This window comes from Orycteropus afer, unplaced genomic scaffold (genome assembly GCF_000298275.1).
Source record: "Orycteropus afer afer isolate SDZICR_OR568_19922 unplaced genomic scaffold, OryAfe1.0 scaffold00013, whole genome shotgun sequence".
In the NCBI taxonomy this organism is placed as follows: Eukaryota; Metazoa; Chordata; class Mammalia; order Tubulidentata; family Orycteropodidae; genus Orycteropus; species Orycteropus afer.
This window is the reverse complement of record NW_006921600.1, coordinates 4,612,651-4,629,133: the sequence shown is the minus strand read 5'-3', so window position 1 is coordinate 4,629,133 and position 16,483 is coordinate 4,612,651. Positions and strand designations below refer to the sequence as shown.

General features: G+C 36.4%; 1 protein-coding gene across 1 annotated transcript in view; it reads right to left on the bottom strand.

Annotated features, from left to right (window-relative positions):
- Positions 1-16,483, bottom strand: part of USH2A (usherin) — a 1,482,371-nt gene that overhangs the window by 813,578 nt on the left and 652,310 nt on the right. The window contains exons 22-25 of the mRNA XM_007952540.1: positions 8,183-8,309; positions 5,621-5,722; positions 2,000-2,179; positions 747-877 (exon numbers count right to left, since the gene is read on the bottom strand). Coding sequence (XP_007950731.1) covers positions 747-877; positions 2,000-2,179; positions 5,621-5,722; positions 8,183-8,309 — 540 coding nt within the window. The remainder of the gene's footprint in view (positions 1-746; positions 878-1,999; positions 2,180-5,620; positions 5,723-8,182; positions 8,310-16,483) is intronic.

Here is a 16,483-nt window from a genome sequence, read left to right as displayed (position 1 = left end):
GTGAATTTGCTCTGTAAACTTTCACCCAAATCACAATTAAAAAAAAAAAAAAAAAACCACCAAACTCAATGCCATCAAATCAACTCTGACTCATAGCAACCCCTTTTGGGTTTCTGAGGCAGTAAACTTTATAAAAGTAGATTGCCCAGTCTTCCTTCCACTTAGTGGCTGGTGGGTTTGAACCACCAACTTACCACTTAGTAGTCAAATGCCTTTAGCAACTGAATACTTAAAAAGTATCAAGTTAGGCATTGATGAAAAAGCTGAGAAGAAGACAACCTAGGTCCCTGTACTCACAGAAATTATATTCCAGTGTGGAGACAAACAACAAACAAGAGGACATTATATAAGTAGAAATTTTCATGAATACTATAGAGGGATAAATATCCATTTGTCATAGCAATAAAATTGACTTTATAGAATCTAGAAATATAAAAAACCAAGCAAATGAAAACATTTTAGAATCCTAAAACCACCAAAATGAAATTGGATTTGTTTTAATTATTTAGTTTTAGTATGATCTGATAGAAGTAAAATTTTAACAATAACAATTGTTATCTAAAAGAACCATCATGCTCCTAAAATATAAAATGATAGGATTCCAAAACTGCATAATTAGGGAAAAAATGAAAACAAAAATAAATATGCAAAGAAACCTCATTTGAGTCTAATCTTAGCACATGGTTCATATAGTATATGTTGAGTCTGACAATTTAGAGTAAATTTAATGAAATTAATTAACATACAGCAAGAAAATCAGGTCCATTCCTGTTGTAAATGAAAAGAAGTAATCCATTCAACTGGTCAGTTCTGAACTTGAAGGAAATCTCAAAGTCCATTCCACCATGAAATATATGTGGATGAAGTTCCAGGAACCCTTTGAAGATAAGAAAATGTATATGTTAGCAGGTTAATGTAATATCAAGAAACCCTAGTGGTGCAATATTTAAGCACTCAGCTGCTGACTGAAAAGTTTGCAGTTCTACCCATAAAGCCACTCCTGGGAGAAAAGACCTGGTGATCTGCTCCCATAAAGATTACACCCTAGGTAATTCTTTAGGGCTGTTCTACTCTGTACATTGGGTTGCTATGAGTCAAAATCAACTCAGCTACACCTGACAACAACAATGTACTATATGACTCTAAAACATATAATTGAGTAAATCTCTCACAATAGAACATGCAAAGCTAAATTAAGAAATCCCTCTTGTAATTGTGCAGAAGTGGCAGAATGAATTGATATACAGGTTGCATTGGCTAAGAGGAACTTAGCTAGTAATGAGAAAAGAGCAATGAAAAAGTGCACAGATTATAATATTGTTTAGATTTCTTTTCCAAAGGCAGTTTAAGCAACATAATAACTAAACAATTTAGAAATAATTGTAGAAGACATAAATTTGCTTTTATTTGAAGAATAAGACCTGCCTACCAAGCCATTATATCCCTTTCAACTCCCTTACCTAGGATGGCTGCTAGGGCAGAAACTGCAAGTGAGGAGATAGTCCATGTAAACTATACCTCACTTTTTTGTTGAAAGGCAGGGACAGTGGTTACTTTCTCCACTTCCCCTCAACAGACTACATAACCCATTGCAGAGCTGCACTTTCACTTTCAGGAATATCATTCAGCTATATAATGAGAAAAATAAATCTCTGTGGATTAACCTGGTAAACAGAACTCCTTTGAATCATCTTTCTAAGGAAGACTGTATTCTGATTTCCGAACAATGTACTTACAAATGGACCCTTTGTGACACTGACGTATGCAAACCAAGAAGTACCATTGGCCACTTGAGATCTTACATATAAATATATAAGTTTTAAATTTTATAGTACATATTCAGACTTTGAAAATATATTCATGTGCATCAAGGCATAACCAGGCATTTCTATGTATACTAGGTCCACATGAGGTCCAGTTAACTGGACAGGGGCAATAAAGTATGTCACTTATAAATACTCATGCTAAGTAACTAGTTATATCTATTTTAGGACTTTACCTGTTCCTAGGAACTGGGCTCCTTCTTTCAATGAAGTGGGACATCCTTCCCAGCTGTTATACACATTGGCTTGCTCTTCAGAACTCTGCCACTCCAGAGGTTCCCAGATAGCAAAGGGATTGTAATTCTTCATAAAAAGTATATCCTTGAGACAGCCCACAAAGCCCTTTTGAATTATCTCTGCAGGAGTTGATAGATATCAAGAAATATATATATTTAAAATTTCTTATCAAGTAATTGATTTTATGTGCCCTTAGAATCAAAGAAATAGACAATAACTCTCACCACCTATTTACTCTAAGCATCTTAAACATTCATGTAAACACTATGTCATCAGCTATGGTAACTGACAACTATTATAAGGGTTAGCCCTAGTTCAGACACACCTATCTTCAGAAAGAGATGTTTATGAGGAAATCCTGGTTTTTACAGTATAACTAAAAATATTACCTTTTGAAGCTAACATGGAAAATTTTTATCTGCTACTAATTTTAAAAATCCACCATGCATTTGTCAGTTTGTCCTACTGTGCTGGTTGCATGTTGCTGTGATGCTGGAAGCTACGCCACCAGCATTTCAAATACCAGCAGACGTACCCACAGTGGACAGATTTCAATGGTGTTTCTAGACGTAGACAGACTTGAAAGAATTAAACGGCCAGGTCTACTTCTGGGGGTGGAGGAAGGATGCTGAACACCTTAAGAATTCCAAGGCTAATACTGTGTTGGAAGATGAGCTCCTCAGGTTGGAAGGCACTGAAAATATGACTAAGGAAGTGCTGCCTCTTCAAGTAAAGGCATCCTGAATGACATGGGTGAAGTAAAGCTTTCTGGACCATTATTTGCTGATGGGTCATGACTCAAAGTCAGAACAAACAGCTGCAAACATCTATTAATGATTGGAATGTGGAATGTATGGAGTATGAGCCTAGGAAAATTGGAATTTGTGAAAAATGAAATGGAACACATAAATATAAACATGTTAGGCATTAGTGAGCTGAAATGGACTGGTATTGACCATTTTGTATAGGACAATCATAAGGTCTATTATGTTAAGAATGACAAATTAAGGAGGAATGGCACCACACTCATCATCAAAAAGAACATTTCAAGATCTACCCTAAAGTACAATAATGTCAGTGATAGGATAATATCTATATGCCTGCAAGGAAGTCTAGTTAATACAACTATTATTCAAATTTATACACCAACCAATAAAGTCAAACATGAAGAAACTGAAAATTTTTACCAACTTTTGCAGTCTGAAATTAACCAACATGCAATCAAGATCTATTGATAATTACTAGTGATTGGAACACAAAAGTTGGAAACAAAGAAGAAGCATAGGTAGTTGGAAAATATAGCTTTGGTCATAGAAATGGCAACAGAGATTGCATGATTGACTTCTTGCAAAGACCTTTTTAAACAACATTAACTATACATGTGGACTTCACTAGATGGCTTATACAGGAACCAAATTAAATACATTTGCGGAAAGAGAGAGTGGAGAAGCTCAATATCATCAGTCAGGACAATATATCAGCCAAAGGCTGACTGTGGAACAGACCACCACATGTTCAACTTGTATTAACAACCTGCAATATGCAGATGACACAACCTTGCTTGCTGAAAGTGAAGTTGATTTGAGGTATTGAGTAATGAAGATTAAAGACTGCAGTCTTCAGTATGGATTACACCTCAACATCAAGAAAACAAAATCCTCACAGTTGGACCAATAAGCAACATCATGATACATAGATAAAAGACTGAAGTTTTCAAGGATTTCATATTACTTGGTTCCACAATTAACAGCTATGGATGCAGCAGTCAAGAAATCAGACATCGTATTGTATTGGGAAAATGTGTTGTAAAAGATATATTTAAAGTATTAAGTAAGGATGGTACTTTGAAGACTAAGTTGCATCTAAATCAAGCCATGGTATTTTTGATCTCCTTTTATGCATGTGAAAGCTGGACAATGAATAAGGAAGACCAAGGAAGACTTGATGCTTTTGAATTATGGTGTTGGCGAAGGATACTAAACATACCAGAGACTGACAGAAGAATAAATAAATCTGTCCAAGAAGAAGAAGTGCAGGCAGAACATTCCTTCGAAGCAAGAATGGCCAGAGTTCATTTCACCTACTTTGGCCATGTTGTTAAAAGGGACCATTCCCTGGAGAAGGATATAATACTTGGTAAAGAAGATGGTCAGCAAAAAAAAGGGGGGAAGATCCTCAACAAGATGGATTGATAAAATGGCTACAATGATGTTCTCAAGTATAGCAAGGATTGTGAGGATGGCACATGACTGGGCAGTGTTTCAATATTGTACATAGGGTCACTATGAGTTACTTGATAACAACTTGATGACACTTGAAAACAACATAGGCCCAACACTTGTTTCTCAGCTTTTGAGTTGATGTCTTAGTTCTAGAGAAATTATTCACCAGGAATCATAGTGTCACAAAGCCAAATTTTTCAGACATGTCAAATTATTTCTTTATATTGGGATATGCCCGCTCTAAGAAGGGTACTTGGAATCAGGGTGTTCTCGCCTTCTGGTGCCTGTTCCTACCATAGAACAAAAGTCTGCCTATTGGGCAAAGAAATAGAACAAAGGATGTGAAAGTGATTGATTGCATGTGTGAGACTCTTTGTGTCTGTGTGTGTATATCTGTGTGAATGATTTAGAAAGAGCTCTCCACTATTTGGAAGTAATGGAATGAATACTCCTCTACTCTAGAGACATTTCTAATCAGTCTTAAGGATTTGAATGTATCCCTTGCCAAAATGCTCTGAAAATTTTTACTTCTTTGATCTTTTTCTTCTTGATTCCCTGAAGACCACAATTCTTGAACAAATTATAATTAACTGGGTCTTTTATGTTAGTTACACTTTAACACCCTGGAAGAAACCTGAGGGCATCATATTATTCTTGATGAGCACTTGTGCGACAACCTTAGAATCATTAGCATCACATTTGAAGGGGGATTCTTTTCAGCATAAGGTTAACTTTATTCATACTAGTTTTTGTTAGTTTCGAACACATTTTTGTTATCTTGTCCTAAAATTATAGAAAGTTCTTTTTCCATATCTCAATTACAGCACTTATAGCATTAGATTAGAATTATTTGTTCATATATGTGTATCTCCTATTGTTGCAAAGACCATGTTTTATTAATTTATGGTTATGCAGAAGCTGGTTTAGTATCTGTCTCAAAGAAAGTACTCAGAGAACCTTGTTCACTCTATTTGGAGTGTAAATCAAGCTCACAGTTTTTCATTTTTGTGCTGTTCTATATTTAATTTAAAATCTTAGAAAAGGTTGTAAATAAGAGTCATCCTAATAGAGAACACTTTTGACTGAAATTAGTATAATTCAATTAAGCAAAATTGTAATGAACTCCTTCTATGTATGAAAAATGGGGCACTAACAATAAAAATAAAAGTAATACATCTATTTGTTAGCCAAGATGCCTAAAGAAAAAATTTTAACATAGTGACACAGGAAATATAACTTGAGCTAGAAAACAACACTGTTACTCATATTTGAAAATAATATAAATGAAATGCTTTCTAAATTTTGACAACTATAGTTTTACACCTTTACAAAACTCACTGGGATCCTTCCTGAAGATGGTGTAATCTTGTGGCAGCCCTCCCACAAAAATGCCTGTGTTTTCTCCGATGACAGTACTTCCATTTATAGCAGCAGAGGAACCTACGCAAAGAAGGTGAGAATTACAACTTCAGGAAGATAATCTATTTCCACTAATTTAATAATTGATAAAACCCTTCACTTGGTCTTTGTGATACTGCTCTTCCTTGGTTCTCTGTACCTCAGTGGCTGTTCCTGACCACTTATTCTACTCATTGGCCAACATTTTGATGTTGGAATAAATGTTCCAGACCTCCTCTCTTCTCAGAGTTCTTCTCTTTTCTATCTACACTGACTCCCTGGATGCTCCAGAAGGATGAAGAGAGGGCTTGGTGCCAATGCACACAACCAGGAGCGAAGATCCAGAAAGATCTTAGACCTGATTGTGCTGCAAAACCCCTGTTAAGATTTCTATCTACGTCCCTCCTTCTTTGAGAAGAGGGAGTAATTTTTTTCTAGAGCTCCAAGTCACTCCAATAGCCTCATTTATGTTCAGTTCCTCACTTGAAATATAATCCTTAGCTGACACCTTCCAATTTGTATCTCCAGTTGCGACCTCTCCCCTGACCTAGACTCAGATATCCAGCAGCTTGCTTGATGTATCCATACTTGGATAGTTTACAGACTTCACATATTGAAAACTGGATTCTGAACTTTCTCCAAATCTTTCCCACTGTCTTCTCCACCTTAGTTATGGCAGCTATATTCTGCCAGTTGGTGCAGACCCCAAGGCTTGCAGTCATGTTCTACATTACTCTTTCTTTAAAGGGACATATGATAAATATTTTAAGCCTTGTAGACTATACACTACCAAATGGTCATAGATCATACATTAATAGATGGGTATGGTCATGCTCCAATATTACTTTATAAAAACAGACATGAGTATTTGAACCTCAGGTAGTAATTTGCTAACCCCTCCTCTACCTCAATCTCATCATCAAATCCTATTAATTTGACTTTCACAATAGATCTAGAGTCTGACTACTTCTCATTGCATCCACAATTGCCTCTCTAGTTCAAGTCACCATCATTTCTTGCCTTAATTATTGAAGAACTATCACAGAAGCCTATTAATTGGTCTTCATGTTTCCACCCTCAACAGAGTAGCCAGAGTGATCCTTTCAATGAAAGAAGGCTTGTAAAGTCACTCCCCCCAAAAAAACAAAGACCAAACTCACTGCCATCGAGTCATTTCTAACTCATAGAGACCCCTCTTTGGGTTTCCAAGGAAGTATTTCTATGGAAGTAGATTGCCCATTCTTCCTTCCAAGGAGTGGCTGGTGGGTTTGAACTGTCAGCCTCCTGGTTAGTAGTCAAATGCCTTAGGCATTACATCATGAGAGCTCCCTGTAGAGTCCCAAAGGTTCTACATAATCTAGTCCCCAGTGGCCTCTCTGGACTCTCCACCTATCACTAGCTCTTTCACTCCCTCTGTCCCACACTGACTTCCATGTTGGTCCCTGACATGCAATGTATGGTACGCTTCTAGCTGAAGACCTGGCACCTGTTGTTTCTTTAACACTTTTTTTTTTTTTTTTTGATGTTGTTATTGTTGTTATGTGCCATTGAGTTGGCCCCGACTCATAGTGACCCCTCCTTGGGTTGCCAAGGCAGTATCACCACAGAAGCAGATTGCCCAACTTTTCATAGTACAATGGTTTTCTCTTTCTGTCCTTCAGATCTTTGCTCAAATGTCATCTAATCATAGAGGTCTTCTGTAATAACTCCTCCACAATTGACCCAAGCACACACACACACACACACACACACACATAGATACACATACACTTTTGCCTCTATCCTGTTTCACTGTCCTCAGAATTTACTACCACATGATACTTGTTCAATATTTCTTCATTCAGTCTCTTTCCGCTCTTCCCTAATAAATAAGCTTCAAATGCTCTGTTTGCTCTTTGCATCCAGAGCATCTAGAATAATACCTGGCATATAGCAGGTGGTCATTTAAATTAGTTATTCTATGAATTAATTGATAAAAGCATGCCTCAGCATACAGATACTGTAACTATTTTATAACTGCATCAAGATGGAGATAGAGTAGACTGGAAAAAACACTAAACTGAGAATTGAGAAAGTAGTACATGTGTCCTAAGAGTGCTGCCTACAACCTGCATAAATTGAGAGAGATTTTATCAGCCTGTTCTCTCTCATGTCTGCGAGGCAGATAACAATTGCTTTACTCTACTGTATTTGCCTTCTGAAGGGCAAAAGTAACATGAAAGAATAGAATTAAAAAGCCTTGAAAATTGTAGAAAACTATCAAAAATACAAGATTGCTGCTGGTGCTTTTGCTCTTACTTTTGTTTTATTAAAGCCCTGCATGGATGAGAAACTGGTTGTCCGGCATCATTGTAGGAGCACCCAGAAGACAAATTCAACAGCAATTTAGATGAATTTGAGTGGAGATGAAGGGGAAAGAAGAGGCATGGAAATATAAACAATGAAAAATATGGCAACATCAATGTATTAGTAGAACCATTTATATATACAGTAAATTCTTACCGGTATAATGCCCATCGAGAGTGATTTGGCCAATAGATTGATGCCTAATGGCAATTATTTCATGCCATTTTCCATCACTATATTGTTTACCATTATCATTAGTTGTTGTAACTTGCACTGAAGATCCCTTAGGAGGAAAAAATAAACAAATAAGTATAAATAAAAGTGTGTGTGTGCAGGTGTTACAAACGATTTTCCAGTTTTAACATTATGATTCTGATACAAACATGTATAAGTTTCAGATATAACTCACAATTAAAGTCGATGCCTAGCATCATTCTGGCTTTTCTATGATTTGCTTTCGTGAGTGCCACAGTGCCCTAATCTGAAAAGAGCTCTTCAGAATTAGGTCTGTTACAAAGACACTTGTGTTTTGACTGCTTGTGTTCATCAGAAAGGTAATGGGTTTCCTTTTCTAGAATTTTTCATTTTAATTTTTCTGGTAGAAATAGAAAAGGGATAAGAATTTAACAAAATATCATTCATAATGTATTCTAAAGATAGGGGAAGTTCAAGCCAGTTAGTTTCTCTAACCCTCACTAAACTACTAATAACAAGGAGGAATGAGATTTACAATAGATATTAGCTATTTATTAGTAAATTATACCTAAGTATGGGGCTGAACTTACTACATGATACTTTACAGTCTAAAACCTCATAGTTACAGCTCTGGCAGTTTGCCTAGAAACAGTTTTTAAACCTTGAACAAAAACTATCCCATGAAGTTATTTTTAAACTAAAGAACAGTTTAGTTCAATTAATAATAATAATAAAAATTCCCCTTAAGCATTGTACTCTTTTAGAGAATTATCTATGTGAGATAAAATGCACAATAGAAATCCTGAAACACTAAGGTGCAAAGAGTGAGAATGGTGACACAGTGTGAAGTATGTAACCAGATTTATTGAACTGCACCTGTAAAAACTATTGAATGGCTGTATGTTTTATTGTATATATTTTTGCTGCCCCCCAAAAAAAACTAATAAATTCTTTAGTGGATAAGATTTAGGAAATGCAATATACCAAGAATGGAGGCAAAAGTAAAGAAACAGAGAAAGAGAGATAGAAGAGAAACTTTCTATCTTGTGTTTATAGTGAAGTGAATAGTTTTCAGTATAATGTGCTTAGAACAGTGGTAACCTTTTCAATGTTGACAATGTTAAGCAAGTAAGACTAAGCAAAAGATGGTTCAACTTTGCCACACCTTCATTTAATATTATTAGTAAAGAAAACATAACCAGAAAAATTACTCTGTACTTTCTACATAAAAATCCACTCTTTTGGAAAATAAATGTATTTATTTCTTAATAAAGCTGATTGCCCAAGCAATAATATATCTTTTTCTAACAACAACAAAAACAATTGTAAAAACTAAAAATAAGGTTGGGTAGAGTATTGCTTTCTTTTAATTACTGGGAATATTTCATCAAAGTTTTAAAATTTTTGCTGTATTGTTGTTTATAATCTAATATCTATTAAGCCAGACATAATGAGATTTGTAAAAAATGTAAAGAAATGCCATTCTTCTCACTAATTTTCTCCTTTGGGAAAAAAACATGAATTTTTCATATAGTATTATGTTAAAATTCAAAAGGTTTATCAACTTTATTTTTTAATATTCATCTTACTTTTGGTGAAAATATGCACAATATACAAAAAAAATACACACAGGAGATCACACACTCATTCAACAATTTCTACATATATAGTTCAGTGGCACTAGTTACTTTCTTCACATTGTGTAACCATTCTCATTATCTGTTTTTTTTTTTTTTTTAAGAGAAAATGGATAATTATCTAATGTATTATAGCAAAAGTTTTACATAGCAAAATATGCAATGTAAATCATACCATCTAAGGTTATAATAAAACATTTATGTTTTTATTTCTCTAAAATAGCTTCAGTGATGTAACGTGTCCATCTATACATTTAATTGGCTCCTGTCTGGTCTTATACAGAGCATGACAACATGCATGACTTACAGAAGTTCACGTTACCAAAAAACAGTTTTTAATTTCCCAAGAGTATAAGGAGGCTCCTTCTCACATGGAAAATATCCCAACTTTTATGGAGAGAACTCATTTTGTTAGAAAGATGACCATTTAGTAAATCCATTTTCTAGTCCTTGAATTTTTGTAGATTGACTTTCCTTATATGTCTTTCTTTTATATACACTCTTTTATTTTCTTCAACCCTATTTCAACATTTTAATATTTTACAAACACACATTTCATTATCGTAGTTTAATAATTAAAACCAGAACTGGTGTCGTGCCCAATTAATGTGCCCTGGTAGCATGCCCATTAGTTTTTCCATTAGTGAATTCAACAATACTAATGGGATTACTAGCATGGGATGCTAATTGGGCGTGACATAAGAAACTGGCTTACTTCTTAGCATACCCTTGCTAATGATGAAATTAATGAGCATTTTATTAAATGCTGTCTCATCAAAGTGTACTTAGTTAGCGTTAAAATTGTTACAAACGATGCTGCATTCTAAAGATCAGGTGTCTGAGTAAGTGGTTCTTCATATTATGTTTGGCAACAATCTGAAGCATTAATAGTTCTCTACATCAGAAATCACATTTATTGGCGACAAATTCAAGTACATAATGTATGCCTCAATATGCCAAGCTAGGTTTATACTCAGAGAAACTTGGAATAATATTATTAATGATTATGTTAAGGCTATTTATCCCACCAATGTTAAGAGGATAATTTTGTGATCAATTCAGGTGTCATCTTATGCAGTTTTGTTTTGTTTTCCAATTTGGAAATTATCAGACACATTAAATAGGTGCTATTCAGAATGGAATAAGAAAGTTATAGGAATTTTCTATTAAGGTTACTGAGCAGAAAATATTTAAATGGTAACATGGATCATTACTGGTCAATAAAATATAGTCTGACTAAGTATTTTCAAAATATAAATTAACCAAATAAATAAAAAGCAGATTATAGCCAAGTATTAGATGTAACAATAATACAGCAACTAAATGTTGGAGTAATTTCCATGTTGTCTCTCTTGACAACAGTTGCAAGTGATTAGACCATAATGTGAAAATACATTTCTAATTTGAAATATTATGAAGAATATTTCCCATTCCCCTAAATATGTACTCAATAAAATGTATTAGATAGAAACCAATATGTTGTTGGACCTATAATCTCCAGTTAGGATTATATTATTATATAAGGAATTCATTACTTAAGCTGTTACAGATTTTTTTTTTTAAATGAAAGTGCACAGACTTCAAGTTACTTTTAAATTATATAGTAAACAAACTCTAAAATTCCCTGATAATATCTTTTTACAATTCAAAATTTGATTATTTTTAATGGATTTCAGAAGAGTAATTTAGAAGTAATTGCTTATTTTTTTTCTGATGAGTCAAAGTACCCAAAAAATAAACAAATAAGAATTAAATTGTTTAATCATCATTAAAGAACTACACATTTTATTCCACAAAATGGGTAATTTTATTTAATTATAAGTAGTCATCTTTTATCAATAGTTATTAAGTCAGGCAGTCTGTTGGTGGACATTTATTTCTTGAGCATCTACTCTGTTCCAAAGACTGTGGTAAATCTTAGGGATATTTTTGCAGATAAAGTAGACACAGACTCTGTCTTCACTGGACTGTAAAGTCTGATAAGAAAGATATATTATAAGCAAACAATTACTTCCTTGAAGAGTGTAATATGGTTTCACTAGATAATTTCCTCCTCATTTGAAGATAAAAGCAAAATAATCTAGTTTAAAATTGGCATATGGCACCTGAAGTATTTAAGATATAAACAATTGTAATGCTAGTGTGAGGCATATAAAATAAAGGTCCATATTCCCTTAAACCTGGGCTAGCACTTTCTTTGTACAAGCTTTATTCTCATTCCCACCCAAAAGGAGAAAAATCACTGGGAGAATACTCAAAATTCTTCCCATTCTCAGTTTTAACCAATTCTTTTTGTGGAAACGTGTGGGGTCTTCACTATAAAGTTAGCAAACACAAACACATCCAGTTAACTTGCATTTTAATATAAATTCCTAGAAAGTAAGCAAGGACACGGTGTTTGCTAGCTGAAGCTCACATTTCATGTATAGATAGCTTCACGATGCATGAGTATTTCGTATAATATATCTGATTAAATTTTCTCAAATACATCATAAGGCAATCCTGCTCATCGTTACTAACTTTCAAAGAAATTAATTGTCATTTTCCTGAAAAGGCATTCAACTTTTGCCTTATGGAGAGATATTATTATTTCAGATATAAATTTGATTGTCAGATGTCATTAAATCCTCCCCATACACACCACCAGCTTTTTAATTTCAACAATTTTATTAGCACCTTGTTGGCAACTACAGACTCTGTACAAAGCTTAGGATTTTGGTATAGAGGGTAGGGACAGTTGTTAGGTGCCGTGGAGTAGGTTCTGACTCATAGTGACTCTATGTGCAACAGAATGAAACAGTTCTCCACCATTTCCACAATTGCTGTTAATGTCTGAGCTTATTGTTGCAACCACTGTTTCAATCCACTTCATTGAGGATCTTCCTTATTTTGCTTCTCTTTTGCTTTGCCAAATATTATGTCCTGCTACTGCACAGATTGATTCCTCCTGATCCCACATCCAAAGTACATGAGACAAAGTCTTGCAAACCTCACTTCTAAGAAACATTCAGGCTGCACTCCTTCCAAGACAGATTGCTAGTTTTCCTGGCAGTCCATGGTGTATTTAATATGCTTTTCTAACAACAGAATTCAAAAGCATCAATTGTTCTTTGGGTTTCTTATTCATTGTGCAGCTTTCATACGCATATGAAGTGATTGAAAACACCAGGGGTTGAGTCAGGCACATCTTAGTGCTCAAAGTGATATCTTTCGGTTTAACACTTTACAGAGGTCTTGTGCAGAAGTTTATCCCAATGCAATATGTTCTTTGATTTCTTGATTGCTGATTCCATGGACATTGATTATGGATGTGAGTAAAATGAAATTCTTGACAGCTTAAATATTTCTCCATTTATCATGATTATTGCTTATTGGTCCAGTTGTGAGGATTTTTGTTTTCTTTATGTCAAAGTGTAATCCATACTGAAGGCTGTAGTTTTTGATCTTCATCAGTAAGTGCTTCAAATCTTCTTTATTTTCAGCAAGCAAGGTTGTATCATCTGATTATCACAGGTTGTTAACAACTCTTCCTCCAATCCTAATGTTGCATTCTTCATATAGTTCACCTTCTCAAATTATTGCTCAGCATACAGATTGAGTAAGTATGGTGAAAGGATACAACCCTGACACAAATCTTTCCTGATTTTAAACCAAGCAGTATGCCGTTCTTCTAACAACTGCCTCTTTGTCTATGTTATAGGTTCCTCATGAGCACAATTAAGTGTTCTGGAGTTCTCATTCTTTGCAATGTTATCTATAAGTTGCTATGCTCCACAGAGTTGAATGTCTTTACATAGTCAATAAAATAAGGCAAACAAATTTATAATATTCTATGTTTTCAGCCAGATCCTTCTGACATCAGTAATGATATTCCTTGTTTCACATCCTGTTTTGAATCTGACTTGAATATCTGGCATTTTCCTCTCTATGTTCTTCTGTAACAATTTTTTAATTATCTTCAGAAAAAATCTATTTGTGCATGATATTAATGATATTTAATATTTTCCACATTCTACTGGATCACATTGTTTTGGAATGGTTGTAAACACGGATCCCTTCCAGTCAGTTGGCCAGATAGCTTTCTTCTAAATTTCTTGGCACAGGCGAGTGAGAGCTTCCAGCATTGCATCCATTTGTTGAAATATTTCAATTGGTATTCTGTCAATTCCTGGAGCCCTGTTTTTTGCCAATATCTTCAGTGCAGCTGGGAATCCTTCCTTCAATACCATCAGTTCTTGATCATATGCTTCCTCCTGTAATTGTTGAATGTTAACCAATTCTTTTTGGTACAGTGACTCTGAATTCATTCCATCTTCTGTTGATGCTTTTTGTGTCACTCAATATTTTGCCAATAGAATCCTTCAATATTGCAACTTGAGGCTTGAACTTTTTCTTCAGTTCCTTGAACTTTAGAAATATCAGGTGTGTTCTTCCCTTTTGGTTTATTAACTGCAGGTCATTGCACATTTCGTTATAATAATTTATTGTTTTATTGACTGGCCTTTTAAAATCTTCTCAGTTCTTTCACTTAATCATTTCTTCCTTTTACTTTAGCTACTGTATGTTCAAGAGCAAGTTTCAGAGTCCCTTCTGCCACCCAGTTTGGTCTTTTCATTCTTTTCTGTGTGTTCAATAACTTTTGGTTTTCTTCAAGCATGATGTCCTAGGTATCATCCCACAACTAATGATGTTGATCATTAGTATTGAATGCATCAAATCTATTCTTCAGATGGTCTCTAGGTTCAGATTGAAGAAGAGACCCCCCCCAAGCTCCCTTTAATGCTCACCTCAGCTACCCTCCTCCATCAGTTTCCTCTTCCCCACTCAGAAGTTCCCCTTTTGCACCCAGCACCCAGCCCCAGCTGCACCCGACTCAAAACCCCTTGCTGCCTAGACTGCCACCACAACCCCACCTAGCCCTGCACACAAGCCTACAGACCCTGTAAAAATCCCAAAGACCCTGTCTTTGGGGCCAGCTGTTTTAGTGCACTAGCACCAGCTGGTCTGCTAGCGTTAATAAATCTGTCTGCTTCTCTCTTCCTGAGTGCTGCTTGATTTCCTTTCTGTTTCATTTGGTTCCCTGACTGGGAAACTGAGGCCAGCTGGCCCCTTGAGCCGACTCAGCTGAGCCCCCACACAGCGCCCTGGAGGAAAAGATGGATGCAATGGGAGGTGCCACCCCATAGCTTCCAAGGGGTCCAAGTCTGGACTTCTGGGTGACTGGGAGTAGGCAAAGCCAAGACCAGAATAAGGAGGAGAGAATCAACATCTGAAGATAGACCCTGGAGAGATAAGAAGGCCTGACCCCACTTTCTTCCCTTCCAAATTCTTTTAGCTAGGGGAAGTGGGTTTGAGTCCCCCTAGCAGGAGTCTCTGGGGTTACAGTCCCCTCAGACATTCAGTGGGCCCATCCTGAGAGGCGGAAGAGGAGCCTGATCACCTCCTGGGTAGTCTTTGGGGTTCGAGTTCCCTCAAGCGAAAGGCCAGAGAAGAGGTCAGGGGGTTGAGTTCCCTTTGGCCTCTTTGGGGGTTCAAGTCCCCTTCGGCCAGGTTAGGTAGGGTAGAGGGTTCAAGTCCTCTAGCAGCTCTAGTAGAGAGTTCAGATTCAGTTTCTTTGGGGTTGGTGTCTGTCTGTCTGTGTGAATGTTTAGTGTGAATGATATATGTGAAGTTCCAAGACAAAAAGTCGCAGAATTTGAATGGGCCTGAAGTTGCATTCCATGTGAGGTTGGATTGGCATAACAGTGTGGCTTAGCCCTCTGCTCCAGGGTTTATATGGAGACACCTTAGCCAAAGACCCACTGAAACCTTTGTAAGAAAGGCAGAAGATCAGGCATCAGAGAAGTCCTCGGGACTTGTCCTTTGTTTTGTATGTACCACTGTCACTATGGGAGGTACCCCCAGTAAATCTACTGTGTTAGAACACATGATCAAAAATTTTCCAAAGGGATTTAAAGAGGATTATGGTGTTAGCTTCAGTCCATCTAGGTTAAGAATCTTTTGTGAGAGAGAATGGCTCTGACCTTTGAGGTAGGGTCACCCCCAGAGGGCACCTTAGAAGTTTCAAAAGTTCAAGCAGTTTGGAAAATAGTGACCAGCAACCCAGGTCACCCAGACCAGTTCTCATATATAGATCAATGGCTCATCATGGCCCAGACCCCTCCCCCATGGATCCGTGTATGTTGGAATAGGAAACAGCAAAATCCCTTTAACTACTGGCCAACAACCTGGACAGAAGAGCAGTCAGCCCCAGGGTTACAGGTGAGGAGAGACAACTCAGGGATGCCCAAGGTAGCATGCGGGAAGAGCAGGAGAAAGGGGATTAAAAGCCAGGAAGCCAGAGAGAAGAGCAATCAGCCAAAGGGATTAGGTGAGGAGAGGAAACTCAGGCCCACCCAGAGTAGCAGGCCGGTAGAGCAGGAGAAAGGGGATAAAAGCCAGGAACCTGGACAGAAGAGCAGTCAGCCCCAGGGTTACAGGTGAGGAGAGACGACTCAGGGATGCCCAAAGTAGCAAGCGGGAAGAGCAGGAGAAAGGGGATTAAAAGTCAGGAAGCCAGAGAGAAGAGCAATCAGCTGAAGGGATTAGGTGAGGAAAAGAAACTCAGGCCCACCCAGAGTAGCAG